General features: G+C 38.2%; 1 protein-coding gene across 1 annotated transcript in view; it reads left to right on the top strand.

The window, feature by feature from the left end:
• CSMD1 (CUB and Sushi multiple domains 1) overlaps positions 1-20,521 on the top strand; it is a 1,979,019-nt gene that overhangs the window by 1,481,571 nt on the left and 476,927 nt on the right. Inside the window, exons 18-19 of the mRNA XM_037894193.2 lie at positions 9,855-10,043; positions 17,821-17,937. Coding sequence (XP_037750121.1) covers positions 9,855-10,043; positions 17,821-17,937 — 306 coding nt within the window. The remainder of the gene's footprint in view (positions 1-9,854; positions 10,044-17,820; positions 17,938-20,521) is intronic.

The raw sequence follows: 20,521 nt of genomic DNA, 5'->3' as shown, positions 1-20,521 counted from the left end.
TCTCCCTTACAGACAAGCCCTGTGAAATTTCTTCTTGGCCCTGCCATGTTGCTGCAGGTGTGATCTGCAGTGTGCTTAGCCTCAGTGTCCCCCAATATAAAAGAGAGAGCACTTCTGGGGAGGGGAACAGGGGTAGTGCACTCTATAAGGGCCCTTTCCTTGGAATATGCTTTCCTTCTTGACTTGAAATAGCTTGACTCCATAGACTTGCAGAATCATGGTGGAAGGCCCATATTTTTAAGAAGGCAGCTGCAGAACTAAACACAGCTTGAGATGTTTTGTAGAGGAAAAGTAAGGGACTTCTTTCATTGTATTCAATTTGCAAAGTTATTTGATTATTGTAATTTGTGAGATTGGTATTGTTTTTTCCTTCCATATTAAAATATATTTATTGATTGTATTTTTTAACCATGTCAGAAGTTCACATAGGTGTGTCTCTTTAAAAAAAAATCAAAACAAATACATAATTAAGAAATAAAGTTTGGGACCTACTCTATCCTGGATCATTTCATAACTTTGAGCATCTTTATTATTAATGTGAATACTCTATTCTTTTTTTTCAGTTATAAAAAAATGAATTATTGATCACAGGTAGCATCAGTTTTTCAAAGCTGTTTCTTGAATTAGTCTGTAAAAATTGTCACAGTGAAATATTAGTGCACAGGGATCCAAGAAGCTGGTCTAGGTATTTTGTGAATACAAAATGATACAGGGCTAATCAATGAGCCTAGTCTTCTTTTATATACAATTCCCATAGATAGCATTTGAACAAAAATGTTCTTTTGATATCAAAAGTAGCAGTACTCCAACTTGCAAAGTTTTTCATATATGCTCCTTTTAAGCACAGATTCAATTAATAAATGAAGAATTTTTTCTTCCTTTAAAGGTGAACTGCAAACAAAACAGGTTTGCTTTTTAGTTGTATAAAGTATCTATGAACACTTATTTTTCCTTCTCCCATAGCTATCTATATCTATATAGGTAGCGAGATAGATATCTATAAAACTTCAGAAATATCAGGAATATCAAACCTATTTTCCTTGTTTTTGCTGGAGGACCAAATACCTGGAGTGAGACTTTCTCAGCCCAGCATGTTAAATCTTTCAGAAAGAATTTTTTTCTCCTAATAATTTGCCAGGCATTTGAGTTAAGCATGCATTAACAAAAATAAGCAAAAAACAGTTTTAAAAAGTTTGACTAAAACTCCCTTCCCATCTCACTTGTCCATGTGCCACTCTTAGTATATTTGATGTGATAATGCCGCCAGCTGTCCATATTTTTCAGAGCAGGACTCCCACTGGTGAACATTATCAGGTCACAGAGTAGCATCCGTGTTTGTCTGTATCCACAAAAAGAAAAGGAGTACTTGTGGCATCTTAGAGACTAACAAATTTATTTTAGCATAAGCTTTTGTGAGCTACAGCTCACTTCATCAGATGCATGAGGTCAATAGATGTGTGCAGGAGGCAATGTATGAGGAGAGAAGAAAGAAGCATAGGTTTAGGGGCTGGTTGATAATGCATGTCAGCAGTTTGCAGTCAGAAATGCCAGCCATCTATCCAAAGAACTGCAGATTATGGCTCAGCAGCAGATCTGGGGAGAGGTAGGGAACAGGCTTACAGATCAGGGGTCCCTTATGCCTGGCCTATAGCCATTCTTCACGACAATCAGGGGCTCACTGGATTGTCTATATGAGGCATGGAGCCAGAGAAGTACAGTAGAAGAGCTGGACCATGGCATACACAGAATATTTGTCAGCTTTTCTTGATGTAAGTGAAAAAGGGTATGGCAAAGGAGGACAATATTTTTTCCTATTTAATTGTAATATTTCAAAAGTGGTTTGGGTCCAGGGTATCACAATAACAGGTGTGTCATATTCTGAGTTCCTGCCAACTGCTGCAGAAAAGTGTCCAGGCTAAATTTAAAAACAAAACAAAAATATTAATTGTTTTTCTTCTGGAAACGTTAATAAGTATTTTATCCAGAAATGGAAAATTCAGTTGTTTTCTAAACAATATTTGTAGTAAATGTGAAGAAAGAACTCAATCATTAAACTGTGAAATTTAGGGATCTTAATACTGCTTAAGTGAAAATTTAAATGCGACCTTTAGTAAATTTCTACTGATGCCACCATAACATTAATTTAAGTATAATATAAACAGAACAAAGCCTTAAATAAAAATCTGAGTCTTTAAGACTGAATATATCAAAAACTACGTCAGATCTGTAGATAATTCATTAGCTCCATATCTTTAATATCTGCAATCTGTCTTTTGTTGTCATTTATTAATATGTCTTATGGAAACTTAATGGTTTGTATTCATCGTCCTGATTGCCTTAGAGTAGAAATTTGCAGAGAGATTTCCTCCTGCTCAGTTATGTTGTTTTTTCAGAAACATACGCTCCTATACATTCCCTGGTGTGTTAAAATATACTTGAAACATGGGACATAGAAGTCATATTTTGGTTATGCATACAAATAATAATTAATAATAATACATCTCATATTATCACATGTAACAAATGTTCTGGCTGATCCATCAGAATTTCTTTAAGGAAAACAATATTTCCATGACTGAGTTGGAAATGAAAGTGTTTGTAGCACTCACATTCTAATTAGGACAAAATATAGCTCAAATAAGGATACTCCCTTTCTGACCATCAGACTACATGACTGTGGCTAATCTTTGCAGAAAATCTTCAGTAGGTCCCCGTAAAAATCTAGCATAATTAGCATTATGACTTCCCTTAAATCAAATGAAATATTCTTGGGAATAAAAACTATGAGGACATCTTTTTATTCATGATAGCAAATGAACAGCATTTACAAAAATTACAAATTTGACAAGGGTGACAAACATCATTAACATCCTTCAGATACCCTAAGGTCAGTTTCAGAAATGGTAACTTAGAACTAAAAAGCTCCTTATTTCCTTTTAATTTATAGAAGAGATAATCCTTGTGGACAATCCAGATACAGGGCCAGATTTTCAGCTATGGTGGTGGAGTGCACAGCACAAATCTGGGGAGCCAAGTAAAGTAGCATAAATTCCACCTTCATACTTTCCCAGTCTTGGAGCCATTGCAGGGCTGGGGAAGGGGGGCGGGGGGGGGGGGGGGGGGAGGTACCATGCTACAGTCACTGCCTTTCTGGGGGGAGAGAGCAGCTCCCCACCACCACCACTCCAAGGTGGGTAAGTGGGGCCATTGGGGAAGAGTCAGGGAGGGTTGTAGTATGCCTAGGGCCCCAGATTGACTTAATCTGGCCCAGAATGTAAAGATTCATTGATTGTTAGTTCCTCTAAATTCCCATATGACGTGAAAGTGGTTGTTATTAACATGACATGATCACACAACAGTAGAACCTCAAAGATACAAACACCAGAGTTACGGACTTACCAGTCAACTGGACACCATGTGGACCCAGAACTAATCAATCAGGGAGCAGAGAGACAAAATAAAACACACACCCCCACACAAAACCCCAGCAAATACTGTACTGCCTCGGGGCTCAGGGCTTCAGCTAAGAGGGGAGGGAGGGGTTGGGGCTGCAGCCACGGGGGCGGAGGAGAAGGGGTCAGGGCTCTGGGCAGAGGCTTGGGGCTTCTCACCCTCAGGAGCACTGGGGCTCAGGTCTTTAGACCCGGGGGAGCGCTGGGGCTTGGGGCTTCAGCCTGCGGCTCAGTTCCTGGCTTCAGCCCCGCAGGGACTCAGGGCTGTAGCTACAGGGGGGAGCGCTGGTTTCAGCCACAGTACTCCCCACATAGCTAAACCCCTGAGCCACAGTGCTCCCCACAACTGAAACCTGGAGCGGAGCCATGGGGAGTCCTGAGTGGCCCCAGCTGGGAACGGAGCTGTGGGGCGAAGCCCTGAGTCTTGGTGCCCCCCAACACACACACATACCCAGTGAGGCTGAAACCAAGAGTGGAGCTGTGGGACTGAAGCCCCGAGCCCCCATTCCAGAGCCCCACTGCTCCAAGGATCAGAAGCTGACTCCCATCTGCTGCGGCTGCAGCCCCAACCCCCTCATGGCTGAAGTTTGTAACATCTTGTTCAGAGTTACGTACAGCCTTCATTTCCGATGTGTCAGTAACTCTGAGGTTCTGGTTTCAGAGTAGCAGCCGTGTTAGTCTATATGCACAAAAAGAAAAGGAGTACTTGTGGCACCTTAGAGACTAATAAATTTATTTGAGCATAAGCTTTCGTGAGCTACAGCTCACTTCATCGGATGCAATGAAGGTTCTGCTGTATTATCATATCCTTATTATAGTTAAACCCTGAGTATCTAGTTCCCTATCATTAAACATGTAGGATTATCTGAAATTGGATACAGTTTGTCCTGTGAATCCAAAATATATGTCACAACTAATTGTATTCATCAAAAAATCAGTTATCTAAATATTTTGGATACTGCCCCAGATATTTCGATAATTGGAGTTTGTCAGCATGTAATTTCACAATACTAACAATTAAATGATTAAGAGATTGAATGTAAACAAAATATTTCTGATAGAGCTAATATGGAAAATAATGTAAGGTGAGTCCATGTTAGGATTCCCCTAGCTTTTATTACTTATATAATAAATTGTTTTTATGCCCAGTGTAAATAGACATCAGTGAAAAATTTCAGATCTGCAGATCTTCCCTCAAAGACTTAGAGAGTTACAAATTTGTAGAGTTTCTTCAAGAGGTTTTCCATTTTTGTGTGTGCTTGTTTCTTTTGTTATTTATCTAATTCTGCTCTTGTGATTTAATACCAGATATTGTAAAGAACAAGTTTACTCTAATATAAGGTAAATAGATCAAGGTCACATGGGAAGGGCAGTATTAGGAAGATTTTCTTTGTGCTGTGACTATTTTTAGGAAAAATAATGGACTTCAGTCTCCAAGACTGTCATCCCATGACATTTCTGGAGTATTAAATTCACTAAAAACAGATAGCAAACAAACAAAATTCACTCTAATACACACACTCACACTGGTTTAATAAGTTCAGTGTGTAATATTAAAGTGCCTTTGCATGCTGCCTTCATATTATAACAACAAATTCCTGTTTTCACTTTAAAGCTCAAATAATTAAACCCGTTACTAAAATAATTAATTTTAGTTCCAAGTAATTAAAGAATGTTTAATTGAATCAATAATGAAGAATCTCTGCAGCCAACACAACAAAAAAGTTGAGAAATATGTCTAAATGCCAGTATCAACACAGCTCTTTAGAACTCAGTCTTTGGTATGGTATCATTTTAAAGGTCACTGTCTGTGTTTTGCTGTAATACTAAGCATTAACTAAAATCCCATATGTTTTAGGGGAGATACTGGTGTTTCAACAGACATCAGCATTTTTTGAGAAATGGAAACTAAGTTACCAATGTTAATGTCTGGGAAGCTAAAAAGATATTGTGCTTTTAAAAACCTACACAAGAGAGGGAATTATTTTATGGATAATCAAGATCCCCATATTCAGAGTTTAAATGGATCCTTTTAAAAATACTTATGAATAGCTTGCTATTTCTCTTCTTGCATCTCTTCGGATACATCTATATCTTTGTCCATTCCTCTTCCTGCTTTTGCTTTTCGTCCTTCGCCAAAGATAGTCTTTCAGAAAGAAAGCACAATTAACTTAAGTTAGCCATCTCATTATAAAATCCTAGTGGAGACAAGACACAGAGTAATTTTACCTCAGTGTAACTAGTGGAGGTAAACCCTGGACATTCCCCCCCCACACACACACACACACTTCCTCCTGTTTTTACCTCAATGTAGGACACTGAGATTAAATAACCTCTTCTTTGTCTCCAGCTATTTCAAATTAGTTATCTTGTTGTAAAAACAGTTTTTACGAGTGAAGACAAGTCCAGTGGCCCTTTTGTAACACAAAAGGAAGCGTAGCTGAATTCAGATAGCAGCCTTATTCCATCAACATAAAGGATCAAGTGTGTTCTTAATGACACATCCGTTTTCAATGCACTCGTGTTGTACCACGAGCCTGTAAGTATTCCATTCATTTTATTTCACACTGGACTGGGTAGATCTTAGTCAATGTTTACCTCTTATGTGTTGACTTTCTTTTCCTCCCCAAAATCCAACTCAAATATGATTTAATGCAATAGGTGTTTGTTTAATATTGTTACCACTACAGTATTTGCTGTAATTTGAGATTCTGGGTGAAATCGAGAGCCCAAAGGAGGCAATGGGAGTTTGCCAGGATTTCACCCAAGAGTATAATATCCAGCAGTAACTTAGCTTGCTAAAACTACAAAACCATTTGAGTTCATGTGGAAATGTGTGTTTTGGTTGTTAGAATTATATATATAATGAATGGGGTTTCTAATGTGTTCACAGTCAAATGTTAAATATATAGAGAGAGTTAAACTACTCTTTTCAGAACTTGAATCCACAGTGCATTGCTCTGATACCAGTGTCTAATAAGATATAGTTTATTCTTATAGTATTACAAATGGGATTGATAACACTGCTTATTATTAAAGTTGCCCAAACAGTTGCCATTATAAGACCATTTGCAGTTGCTCATGACTTCATGAAACTTCAACCATTTGGGCTGAAATTTTAAATGCTGTGTGTCAGCCTACAACTCTTTTTTGGAAAATTTCAGCCAAACTGATTCAGCTGTTTGTAAGAGGCAGGGATGTGATGGGCAAGTAGACTAGGAACCAGTGGAGAGAGAAGGCTGGAAGTTGTTGGGCAAGAAGACTGGGATTGGTAACTGGGGGATGGGGAGACTGAACTGGGACCCTATGAGGGAAATAGGGGACTGGGAGCCATGGGGCTGGGTGGGGTCAAGAACACTGAGACAAGGATCCGGGGAAGGGAGGAGACTGAGACTGGTTGGACAAGGAGACTGGGACAAGTTGCTGTAAGTTCTGATAAAAGGATTTAAACCTAAGTACCAAGTTCACCATTACAGAAATACTTATAAGTACAAGTATGTGGAAATAGTACATAAATATTTATAAGTAAAAGTACTGGTATAAACACAGGTACTTTCAACTCTCATATTCCTTGCAATTGTCTAGTCAAAATATGGATAACTATCTGAATAATATAAGCATGTAGTAGAATAGAAAGAAAAAGAGCAAGAATGAAATTTTATTCATATACACAAATAAGCATGAAATAACAATGAAAAGAACTGTATAAATGTAAATAAATGTATAAATGATAAATGTCTTTGTACATATTATAGATATATATAGACATCGTATGTATATAAATGTAAGACAGCATCATTCCATGAAATGGGCATTTTTCTTCAGTAATTGCATACAATGTGATATATGCCATCATGTGCCAGCAATGTTCCTCTGCCATGTACATTGGCCAAACCAGACAGTCTCTACGCAAAAGAATAAATGGACACAAATCTGATATCAGGAATCATAATATTCAGAAACCAGCAGGAGAACACTTCAATCTCTCTGGTCATTCAATAACAGACCTAAAAGTGGCAATTCTTCAACAAAAAAACTTCAAAAACAGACTCCAACATGAAGCTGCAGAACTGGAATTAATTTGCAAACTGGATACCATCAGATTAGGCCTGAATAGAGACTGGGAGTGGTTGGGTCATTACAAAACCTAAATTTAATTTCCCCAATACTAATTTCTCCCTACTGTTACTCACACCTTCTTGTCAACTGTCTGTAATGGGACACTCTCTTACCACTTCAAAAATTATATTTCCTCCCTTGGTATCCTGCTGTTAATTGATTTATCTCGTTAGACTGACCTCACACTTGGTAAAGCGACCCCCCATCCTTTCATGTATTTATACCTGCTCCTGTATTTTCACTCCATGCATCTGATGAAGTGGGTTCTAACCCATGAAAGCTTATGCCCAAATAAATGTGTTAGTCTCTAAGATGCCATAAGGACTCCTCATTGTTTTATCCTGAAGATGGTTCCTTCTTGGCAGAGACTTCCCTTTGCAGCTTGGCTGGGCAGCAAGTCTCTTCATTGCCAGTTGCAGTGACCAATCAGAAGTGAAGAGGACAGGGCTGCCATGCTCCCTAAGCTATGCAACATCAGGGCTAACAGAAAAAAAAAAACCTTCATAGTTGGAATTTAGGGCCTGAATCTCCTGTGCCAAGAGAAGTGCATTCTGGGCACCAACCAGAATTTGGGCAGTTGGAGGGGATGTGATTGTTTAATATATTTGAAAAAGTACTAGCAGATAAAAAGTTATTTTGCTTTAAGTACCTTTAAAATGTACCTAGATGCAAGTACTAAGCATATAAAATTTGAAGTACTTAAGTACAAGCATGCAGGGTGCTTCCAAATACTTAAATATATACTACATGGAGGACATGGGGGACTAGGAACCAGATTAGGGGAAATGGTGGTGGGAGAGAGGGAAGACAGATCTCACAAGGAATTGGAGTGTGGGGAAGAACTCAGGCTGGCTGATCAAAGAGATTGGGACAAGGAGCCCGGGAGAGGGCATTGCGGCAAGGAACCAGAAATAGGGTGGGAAACTGAAATTGGATGAGGTGCCCATGGAGGGGACACTATGATTGTGCGCCACTAGTAGGACAGTGGGAAGAGACAAGTTGGATGAGGATCCAGGAGGTGACCCTGGTTGGGCAAGGAGACTGGACCGGGAGAAGGAGCCAGGGGTGGGGAAGAGACAAAACTTGGACAAGAACAGGTTGGAGGGGATGGGGCACAACGGATCAAACTTGGCAGAAATGGGCAGAGGAATTTATGCCCACTAAAGCACACTCTGCTCCAGAGTCTTAATGGTTACTCAAGATTCCTGAGTCTCACCATTTCTTTGCTGTCAGCAAATCTGTGAAACCCACTGGTAAAATAGATCTCATCTTCCTCCAGCACTGGTCCACATAAAGGATAGCAACTTACTACTGCTTTTGTTTACTCCATTAGCTCAAGTGGCAGAGGTCTAACCCTGCTGATTAACTCTGTGGGTGTGTATACGATGCTACAATAAGATGGAATTTTTGGTTCTTTCAGTTTGCTTTTTAGAAGACCTTTGAAATTAGACACAGAAAATAAAAACTATGTAAGAAGAACATTATTCATGTTGAAAAGGCAAACACTGAAAAGATAAGGAATGCTACAACCTGTGCAACCTTAATTTGGCCCCCTTTTGTCTGGATGCATTATGATACACACTAATTATATGATCACATTCTATTTTTTCAGCAGGGAACCTTAATTTTGGCATTTTCTAACTTTTGAGTGCTTGAATTTGCAACCTTAATGTTACTGTAATTGTTATTCATTTTCTTTTATTAGCAGTGTCTGATTTTAAAGCCCACTGAATTCAGTAGAAAGACTCCTATTGAGCCTAATAGGCTGTGGATTAGGCCTAAGTTGGGCAGGAATTTGGAGCTACTAGATCTACAAGAAAACAATGTAAACGTTTTGGTGGAATCAGAGTCAGGTGGAGGAGGAGTGGGGCTAGTGAAATAGTAGAGTAAAGGAAATAAAAATTGAGAGATAAGAAAAAAAAGGGGGGGGGTGAAATGTTATTCTGACCTTCTCATTAGACCTGTTTTGCTGTGCTCATTCAGATTTTTAGCTTCCTTTTGCTCTGGCTTTTCTTTTTGTCAGTATGAAATAAAAATACATTTTAAAGTTTTAATCATTTGATACTCCAGTTGGCCTTGGTCCTTTTTTATGTTTTAAGTCTCAGAAACACTGTCTTTGGTTTGAGACCTTGACAGCATCTACAAGAGATTCGGGTGCCACATCACAGACCAGAAATAATTTCCGAATATTTTATTTGGAATACAGGATGTTTCTTCGTCCTCTGTTACCCTTCTCTTTCTGTTTTTTATTTACAGTAATTTCATTACATTTGTATATTTCAGGTGTTACACTGGAATCAGATTCCTGCCTTGACCCAGGGATTCCTGTGAATGGTCATCGCCATGGTAATAACTTCAGTGTCCGATCTGTAGTAACTTTTAGCTGTGATCCAGGATATACACTGAGTGATGAGGAACCACTCATATGTGAAAGAAACCATCAGTGGAATCATGCATTACCCAGCTGTGATGGTAGGTGCCCTATGCTTAAAATGACAATGTAAAAATCCAAGCAAGTGACTCTTCTGATTAATAACTAACCATGTCATTACTACTGCTACCCTCCCTTCCATCACACCAGAGTCCAAATCCTTTTAAAGTGTTTCTATTCATAATTGAAGCAATACTTTATATTTCTAGATTGCCTTTCAGGTAAGGAACTTAATGCTATTTACAAGTAATTTAATTTGCAAATTGTAATCAATTAATGAATCACATCCCTGTGAGTTAGGTAAGTATAATCTTCATTTTACAGATGTGTGTGTGCTCTGGAATGCAGACAGGTTTTGTGACACAAAAGTTCTGGGAATAGAAAGCAGGGGTGAAATACTGGTCCCATGGAAATCCACAAGAGTTTTGCCATTGACTTCAGTGGTGCCAGAATTTCAGCCCAGAATCCTGACTCCGAGTTCTCGACTCTAATTAACACATGCACCACTTCCTTGCTGTAATGTCACAAAATACAAAATAAGTTTGTGAGACTCTATACTCAACTCGATGGCATTTCTCTGTCTATAACTTGATAAATTATAACTGACATATCTGATCAATTCTAAAATTTCAGGAAATGTATTATTCATCAGTGGGCAGAACCATATGAATAGGGGTGAAAATCAGAAAACCAGAAGGGTAAAAGTTGGGGTTACATTAAGCCCCTGGCATCTGTTTAGCAGACCCTTTACCTTCAATCAGGACTGAAATGTGTATAGATCAAATAATTGATTGATGGTGGCATAGGAACACTCCCATCTTAACTCCGTGCATTGTCTCAACACAGTTTAAAGTGTTGATAGCCTGAATGAATGAAAGAAAAAAGAATAATAATGATGGCGAGAGGGGGAAATGAGGGGGCACGCAGAGCTCCTAGCATGGAGGGCACAATGGGAGACCCTGATATTGGGGGAGGTGAAAATGGGGGTTACACAGAGCCCCTGGAATGTGAGGATGAGGATAATGAGAGGCACAAAGTGCCCCTGGTGGGGGAGAATCGGGAACCCTGGTGGGCGGGGGGAGCAGGGGAAGGAAGCAATGAAGGGCACACAATCTCTGGTGGAGGGGAAATGGGAAGGATCCTGGCATAGGGGGAGGGAAGAATGGGGGACACACAGAGGCCCTGGTATGTGGGGGAAGCAGAAGAGGAATTTGCTGGGGGTCCCTGAAATAGTGGGGGATGGGAGAATGGCACACCAGAAGCCATGGAGGACGGTGGAGGGATGCAAAGAGCCCCTGGAGTGTGCAATGATCTCAGCCAACAGATGCAAGAATGTGTGCACTCCCACATTATATTATATTATGTTTATTTTACTTGATTTATGTCCGAGCTGAAATGGTTGAGTCCAAATTTAAAATACAAACCTATAACTATGTGCAGGCTCTCAGATACTATGATCATGGGTATATATTAAATACTTAGATAACACTAAAAATAAAAACTTGCATTGTAAAACATAACTGGGAGGGAAAAACATATTAACTATGTAAACTTGGTATATGCTTGATCTAAAAATGAAAGAGCTCATTAATGGTTCAGCTTTTCACTGCCTTATGGGTTAACGCAATATATGTACTGAAATATCTAATTTAGGTTCAGCTTGTGATACTGTGTGAAGTGCAACCAAAAGCATTCTCACTGAGGGTCTTATCCTACTCCAAAATATATATTGCATGGTACACAGCTGCCAAACTTGTAAAATCAATGGTGGAAGGTATGAACATGGAGGGGAAAAATGTCTCTTCATCAAGATGCTCCATCTTGGAAAGGTTGAGGTGTGGTGACAACACAATATTATGGATGTGTGTAGCTACTCTACACTGGAGCTCTGTTTGAAAACTGGAAACAAAGTATTCAGACTGGAGGCCAGTGAATATTACAGTATTCTGTCAACATATATTTGAGTAAAAAAAGGTAATTTGCTTTTCCTGCATTTGCACCTCTTTTGTGTTCTTTCCCCTCTCCCCCCAGATGTTCTAGTTATCAATTATTGGGAGAAACAGCAAATTTTAAGTGAACTGTATACAGTAATATTCAAATTGTTAAGCTAAACATATGTGTATGTACTCAAGCAACCTGATTCATCCTATCTGGGAAGGAAAACCTGCAAAGATTTCCAAAGAAAACTAATCAATACAGCTCACATTTTGATTTTAGAACACTGAATATGCTCAGTACTGAAGCTGCTCATGAGCAATCTACAGACTAATTATTATTTGCAGAAATTATTCCTTGAATAATTTTAAACAGCTCATGGACAGTTTGTGAATGAAAAGAGAGGCAAAAGGTATTGAAGCAATTATTAACTGACTTATTCACTGAGCTCTAGTGAAATCACAGTTCAACATGGTTCCTGCTGAACCATATTTTAGCGTAGTTTGCCAAGCTACCATGGACAACACGAAATCATGTTCAAAGACTGTAATAAAATTGATTTTCAGACCTCTAGCATATTTACAAACACTCTTCTAACACAGTTGAGCTCCATCTACTTCATATGGTGAAATCCAATTGAAAATGGATCAGATAGAGCTGTATTTTTTTTAAACAATTTTCAAACATCATACTCTGGTGTGAACTTATAGTCTTGGCCTTCACAACATCCTCTGGCTCTGTGCAATGTTTGAAGAAATACTTCCTTTTGTTCGTTTTAAACCTGCTGCCTATTAATTTCATTTGGTGACCCCTTAGTTCTTGCGTTTTGAAAAGGAGTAAATAACACTTCCTTATTTATTTTCTCCACACCTGTCATGATTTTATAGACCTCTATCATATCCCCCCTTAGTTTTCTCTTTTACAAGCTAAAAAGTCCCAATCTTATTAATCTCTCTTCATACGGAAGCTGTTCCATACCCCCTTTAGCATCTTGATCGTCCAGTGGCCCCACTGGTTGTTTAACAGGCTTCCTGCTTCTGATGTACTTAAAAAAAAATTGCTATTACTTTTTGTGTCTTTGGCTAGCTATTCTTCAGAAAAAAAATGTGGCCTTCCTAATTATGTTTTTACACTTCACTGGCCAGAGTTTATGTTCCTTTTTATTTTCTTCATTAGCATTTAGCTTCCACTTTTTAAAGGATGCCTTTTTGCCTCTCACTTCTTCTTTTACTTTGCTGCTTAGCCATGGTGGCACTTTTTTGGTTCAATTACTGTTTTTTTTTAATTTGGGGTATACATTTAAGTTGAGCCTCTGTTATGGTGTCTTTAAAAAGTTTCCATGCATCTTGCAGGGATTTCACTTTGGGCACTGTACCTTTTAATTTCTGTTTAACTAACTTCCTCATTTTTGTGTAGGTTTTTTTTTTTTTTTTTTTTTTTTTTGTGGAATGGCCACATTACTCATAAATAGGAAATTACTTTAGTAAGAGTTTTTTGTGGTCACTAGCTTTGACAATCAGCCAGGGTTTTTTAATTGACTAAAAATAAATTAAATACTATTTAGGTCAATTAAAATATACACTCAGTATTTAGACTAAAATTGTCATCATGTCCTTGTGGGGCATGCAAATCCCGTAAGATTGCAATATGCAGAGTTAATTTTTTTTCGGTGAAAGTTTGGCCTTATGTTCAAGATCCAGCATCCACACTATATGCTGGGGAATTGTAGAGACCTTCTGAAGTAGGGCAGAAGAAAAGCTAAGGTAAATGAGCTCCACATCACTTCTATTTTTTTTCGTTCCATCCCACTCACACGCCCTTCTAGGGTCCTGGGACTCTTAGACTCTTGAACTCCTTTCTACAACTCAATTTTATTTGGGCAGAGAACAAGTCCTGGGATTTTTTTTTAAGGGCCTATGGTTATCTTTCAGCTAGGAAAGAATGCAGTAAGTGTGTTTAGTGGTTATTGACATCAGTCCCATGAAGGCAGTCTGTCACTCCAATCTGGAATAGTTCCTGTTTTTAAGAAAGGGAAAAAACGTGATCCGGGTAATTATAGGCCTGTTAGTTTGACATCTGTAGTATGCAAGGTCTTGGAAAAAATTTTGAAGGAGAAGGTAGTTAAGGACATCGAAGTCAATGGTAAATGGGACAAAATACAGCATGGTTTTACAAAAGGTAGATCGTACCAAACCAACCTGATCTCCTTCTTTGAGAAAGTAACAGATTTTTTAGACAAAGGAAACACTGTGGATCTAATTTACCTAGATTTTAGTAAGGCATTTGATACCGTGCCACATGGGGAATTATTAGTTAAATTGGATAAGATGGGGATCAATAGGAAAATTGAAAGGTGGATAAGGAATTGGTTAAAGGGGAGACTACAACGGGTCCTACTGAAAGGTGAACTGTCAGGCTGGAGGGAGGTTACCAGGGGAGTTCCTCAAGGATCGGTTTTGGGACCAATCTTATTTAATCTTTTTATTACTGACCTTGGCACAAAAAGTGGGAGTGTGCTAATAAAGTTTGTGGATAATACAAAGCTGGGAGGTATTGCCAATTTAGAGAATGACCGGGATATCCTACAGGAGGATCTGGATGACCTTGTAAACTGGAGTAATAGTAATAGGATGAAATTTAATAGTGAGAAGTGTAAGGTCATGCATTTAGGGATGAATAACAAGAATTTTAATTATAAGCTAGGGACGCATCAATTAGAAGTAACGGAGGAGGAAAAGGACCTTGGAGTATTGGTTGATCATAGGATGACTATGAGCTGCCAATGTGATATGGCCATGAAAAAAGCTAATGCGGTCTTGGGATGCATCAGGAGAGGTATTTCCAGTAGGGATAAGGAGGTTTTAGTACCGTTATACAAGGCACTGGTGAGACCTCACCTGGAATATTGTGTGCAGTTCTGGTCTCCCATGTTTAAGAAGGATGAATTCAAACTGGAACAGATACAGAGAAGGGCTACTAGGATGATCCGAGGAATGGAAAACTTGTCTTGAGGAGACTCAAGGAGCTTGGCTTGTTTAGCCTAACTAAAAGAAGGTTGAGGGGAGATATGATTGCGCTCTATAAATATATCAGAGGGATAAGCTCAGTACCAATGTGGACACAAGAACAAATGGATATAAACTGGCTACCAGGAAATTTAGACTAGAAATTAGACGAAGGTTTCTAACCATCAGAGGAGTGAAGTTTTGGAATAGCCTTCCAAGGGAAGCAGTGGGGGCAAAAGATCTATCTGGCTTTAAGATTAAACTCGATAAGTTTATGGAGGAGATGGTATGATGGGATAACATGGTTTTGGTCATTAAATATTCATGGTAAATAGGCCCAATGGCCTGTGATGGGATGTTAGATGGGGTGGGATCCGAGTTACCCAGGAAAGAATTTTCTGTAGTATCTGGCTGATGAATCTTGCCCATATGCTCAGGGTTTAGCTGATCGCCATATTTGGGGTCGGGAAGGAATTTTCCTCCAGGGCAGATTGGAAGAGGCCCTGGAGGTTTTTCGCCTTCCTCTGTAGCATGAGGCATGGGTCACTTGCTGGAGGATTCTCTGCTCCTTGAAGTCTTTAAACTATGATTTGAGGACTTCAATAGCACAGATATATAAGGTGTGAGGTTTTTTGCAGGAGTGGTGGGTGAAATTCTGTGGCCTGCGTTGTGCAGGAGGTCAGACTAGATGATCATAATGGTCCCTTCTGACCTAAATATCTATGAATCTATGGAAGAGTGGCACATTTAGGTAACAACATCAAACTGATTGCAATCAGCAAAAGGTTGCCACATCGAAGAGACTAGTGATATTGCTGGCTGAGGATTTTTCCACAAAACATTTTTAAATTGGAAAACGCCAATCTGTCATAAAACTGTTCATGGAAAAGAGTCACTTTCAACAAATTACTTATTTTGAAATATTTTTTTTGGTCAAAATGGCCCATTTTGTCTTTCTTAAAAAAAGTGAGTTTAAGTTCAAAACTACTTTTTATTTTGAAAATTAATTTAATTCAAGATAAAAATTTGTTTAAAAAATTTCAAAAGTGGGAGAATGAAAATAATGTTTCAAAATGATTTAAATCAAATGTTTTTAATGACCTTATCTGAAATATTTTCAGATTTTCAGTTTGATTTTTTTTTTTGAGGTTTCAACTGTTCATCCCAATTCGGGTTGGGAAATTTTTACAAACTCTCAAGAATTCTTGCAGGGTAGGAGAACTGTTTCCTGCCCAACTCTACCTACTGATGATTTCATAGACATCAGATTGCAACTTCAGGTAGGAAATAAACAAAAGAAAACTGTAATAGAAAATGCCATAAAACAGGGTAATGTACATCTCCTTTGTAATATAAAGCAGAGAATAAAAAGAACTACATGTAATGGGACCCAATAGTCAACTATCCCCCCAAATAATATAATTGGCAGTAATGCTTTATGTAGTTTTCAGCTGTGGCTCCATAGTTAAGGATGAGTTGGAATTTTGCACTTATATATAGTTTTTAGTCGGCGGGAGGGAGAATGTGTGTGCATGTGGACACATATATAATATACCAAAACAATTTCACTGTTACCACATATTTATAAATATAAGAATGATCACTTCTTCACATCTGAACTCATTTTTCTGTTTAAATGGGGTCAGAGGTCCTCACAATTCTGGTCCATGGCACAGGTTCATAAATATATAAATTTATGTTTATTGAATTATTAAAAAACTTCAGCAACATCTCAGGATAGTGAGGAGAAGTAAAAATGGCATTTCAGCTATAATGTTACAGTAAGCACACTATCACTGCAAGTTTATTGTACATATTCATCTAGCTACTACTATTTGTCTGCTACAATTAGTTCAGTTTTAACAGACAGAAAACAAAAAGCAAGCTAGTGCTTCATCATATTATTTGTTAAATATTTAGTTTATTAAAATTTTAAAATAAAGCAAGAAAGAGATAGACATCAGAGGCAACCACAGTATAATTATGAGATCAATGAGCAATTCACCTGTATATAAATACAAATCTTAAATGATACTTAATGTGCCATGCAAATTTAAGAAGCCTACTTTAACAAAAGTTAGTATACATGTTTTCTAGTCTAGTTTTTTGCCTTTGAGAATATTCAGCTACAAATATCTTAGTAATGATGGCACTATTCACATTTCTGGAAAAAGTGGAAAAATCTCCATATCAATCTTTTTTCTGCAGAACATGGAGGTAAAAGGCATATTATTTTTCTGAAAAAAACTTGTAAAAGTTTTAATGTGATGCAAACTGCCTGAAGTACTCTTCCCTTTAAATATATAATCCATTACAATTATATGTGAAAGGTTTCATACTCTGAAGTAGGTCATACTGAAGATAAGTTCCATCCTATTCCTCATTGGTTCATATCACAGTATGGTGCACCTGTTGTTTGGTATTCTTTTGTGTTTTTGTTACACTTGATACTTTACTCCACCGATATTAAAAGATAACAGTTGCCACGTTTGTTACCCTACAGTACAGTATTTATCCTTGTCCTTATCACTCTTCTACTTAACTGTGCTCTCTAAAATGTAAAACCTATATTTTCAATTTGTATTTTCCTACAATCCATTCTATGCCCAAGCACCGATGCTAAGACACCTCTTCCAGAAGGGTTACCAAGGAAACCAGCCACTCTCTGGTAACTCTGTGTCTTAATGCAAGCATGCATATATTACATCTGCTGATATTGTAATGTGCATTGAGAACTATCTTAAAATAAATCATAATTTGTCTCCCGGTCACTGTACTGATAAATGTATCAAGGAAAAATGACCAATAGCAGTATCTGAGTTTTAGTCTCTGCTGCAGAGTGCCCAATATAATGACATTCTCTTTCTTTCTTATTAAGCTCTGTGTGGTGGCTATATTCATGGGAAGAGTGGAACCATTCTGTCACCGGGTTTTCCTGATTTTTATCCAAACTCTTTAAACTGCACTTGGACTATTGAAGTATCACATGGCAAAGGTAAGAATATAATACTAATTGTAAATGTACAGAACAATATATCACTAAAAAAACTGCTTCAGACAGAATTAAATTGATTTTTTTTAATCTGTGGAAAAAGGAAATCTGTAATTAATTTCCCCAAATAAATACTTTTAGATGTGGTAATGGCCTTACTTTTTTTGTGTGTTAAAACTTTTGAAAAGGGGGATAAAAAAGTTTCCTGTTAAGAGTGACAGACCTGAAACACACTAGTGGTACTAGCCTTGTCAGATATTTGTGGTTTATGAATGTTATCATTTATTTTGAAGGAAGATAGAGATGCAGCAGGAGGAGGAAAGAGATTAAAATAACATCAGTGGCTAATTAAGAGTACAATTAAAATATACATTTTGGGTCAAGTGTAGCAAGGGCTTAAAGTCAAATTGATGGCGTTTCTCTGTTTGTAACTTTTGAATGCTACATGGATCAATTCCAAAATTTCCTGCTTGAAACATTCACCAATGTGTTGCAGTATAGAGATTGTGGGCTCTTTTAGGCTGCAGTCAGTAATGTAAAACATTTCTTTCTCTCTGTATCACGTACCTGCATGCAGTGACAGTATTGTAGTTAACAAATTAGTTCTGTGTTTTGCAACTAGAATTTGGTATGTTGATACACACTTAAGCAAGCAGAGCATTCTATTCAGCAAAGGGACATGTGTATGTATATATTAAACTACAAAACCCGGAGGAGATATAGTGGGGGTCTGTTACAGATCACCAAATAAATAAATAAAAGGATGATTTAATCCTTAAGCACCTGTCTGTAATGTGTAGAAAGAAAGTTTGTGTTCAAGGGGACTTCATCTGGGAGTCCTGCTGGAAGTCTCATTCAGCCAGTAGTGAGTAAAACATTATTATAGTTTCTAAAAATTATAAGTGATAATTTCACAACATAATGGAACTATTTTGGACCACATTATAATGGATAAAGGTAAATTAATCACTGGAATGACTGGTGATGTTTGCTTAGGACAGTGGTTCCCAAAGTTCTTATTAAGGCAACCCACCAATCTGCCGTTTGTCTTTTTTTGTGACTCACCATTACATATATGTACCCTCTGCTCTGGCATCATAATCCTAAAATGGGTGAGTGAGATGAGTGGTTTGGAGAGCGAGCCTGCCCCACACTCACTTTGCAGGCTCTTGTCCTGCCGTGCTGGGCCTAGCTTGCTGCTCTGGGCACTGCGACTCCCTCCAATTCCCAACCCTCAGGGCCTCCCCTCCACACTATGCTGAGAGAAGTGTATGTTTGCCCAGGACAGGGCCCAGTGTTGGGTTAATCAAGCCCTTGTCATGGTGCCCCATCTAGAATCTTCCTGAAATCCATTGGTGGGTTGGGATACACCATTTGGGAAACACTGGCCTAAGGACCAATGATCATGACCTAAATACATTTGATATGGAAAATAAAGGACTATCCCATATGTAATATATATAAGTAGTAGTTCAAAAGAGCTAATTTCCCAAAGCTGAGGAAAGCTATGGGGAGAACACATTGGGAGAAAAATGGAGACAGAACAACAAGTGGAGTGCTTTAAAAAGAGTTAATTAGATCAAATAGCCTAGATTCTAAAATGAAAAACAAAAAAAAGGACACATTTGGCTAAAAGCCACCCTGGTTCAGTGGGAGTGATGTTGTTGAATTAGAAATAAAAAAGTAATTGTATATCAAGTGGGGAGAAACAGGAAAATAAATAGAAATCAATATAAATTAGAAGTTATGAGATGTAGAAAATTGATACAGAGAGCCAAAGATATCAGGGAGAAATCCATGTCTGGCGGAGCTAGGTACAATAAGAAGAAAAAAATTAAATGTGTGAGGAACAAAAGAAATCCTAGTGATGGTATGTGCCCATTACTAGAGGGAGAGGGTAAAACCGTTAATAATGATGCAGAAAAGGCAGAAGTTTCCAAGACCTATTTCTGTTTTTTGTTTGGAAGGAAGGAAGATGAAGTATTCATATCACATGAGGAAGTTGAAGAACCTTTCAATATATTTGTAATTAAAGAGGTCATTAAACAACATTTACAGGACAGAAATATTTTAAAATCAGCAGGCTGGATAACTTTTCCCTAAACGTCCTAGCAGATTTGGCCCACCCATGTTCATTTTTAATATGTCTTTGAAGACTAGGTAACTATAGTCCAGTTCTTCTTCGAGTGCTTGCTCATGTTGATTCCAAGTAGGTATGTGTGCACCACATGCACAGTTGTTGGAAGGTTTTTCCCCTAGCAATACCTGTTGGGATGGCTGTGGAGCCCCCTGAAGTCGCGCCTTCATGATGGTGTATATAGGTCCCTGCCAACCTACTGCCTCTTCAGTTCTTTCTTACTGCCCATGACAGTCGTTAGAACTGCTTTCTTCTCTCGCTACAGTAAGCAATCCCCCAGTGGACTTTCTCTTTGTACCTGTAAATAGTTAACTTAGTGTTGGTTAGTGTTTCAAGTAGTTTTATAATTAGTTAGATAAGTCCCTCCCAAGGACTGGGGCATGCCCTCAGTCTCAAGGGTTCAAACCATGCAGGTCCTGCCAGAAGCCTATGCCCCAGGGCAACCCACAT

This window comes from Chelonia mydas, chromosome 3, assembly GCF_015237465.2.
Source record: "Chelonia mydas isolate rCheMyd1 chromosome 3, rCheMyd1.pri.v2, whole genome shotgun sequence".
Lineage (NCBI taxonomy): Eukaryota > Metazoa > Chordata > Testudines > Cheloniidae > Chelonia > Chelonia mydas.
Note: the sequence above shows the minus strand (reverse complement) of the source record. Positions and strands in the feature narration are given on the sequence as shown.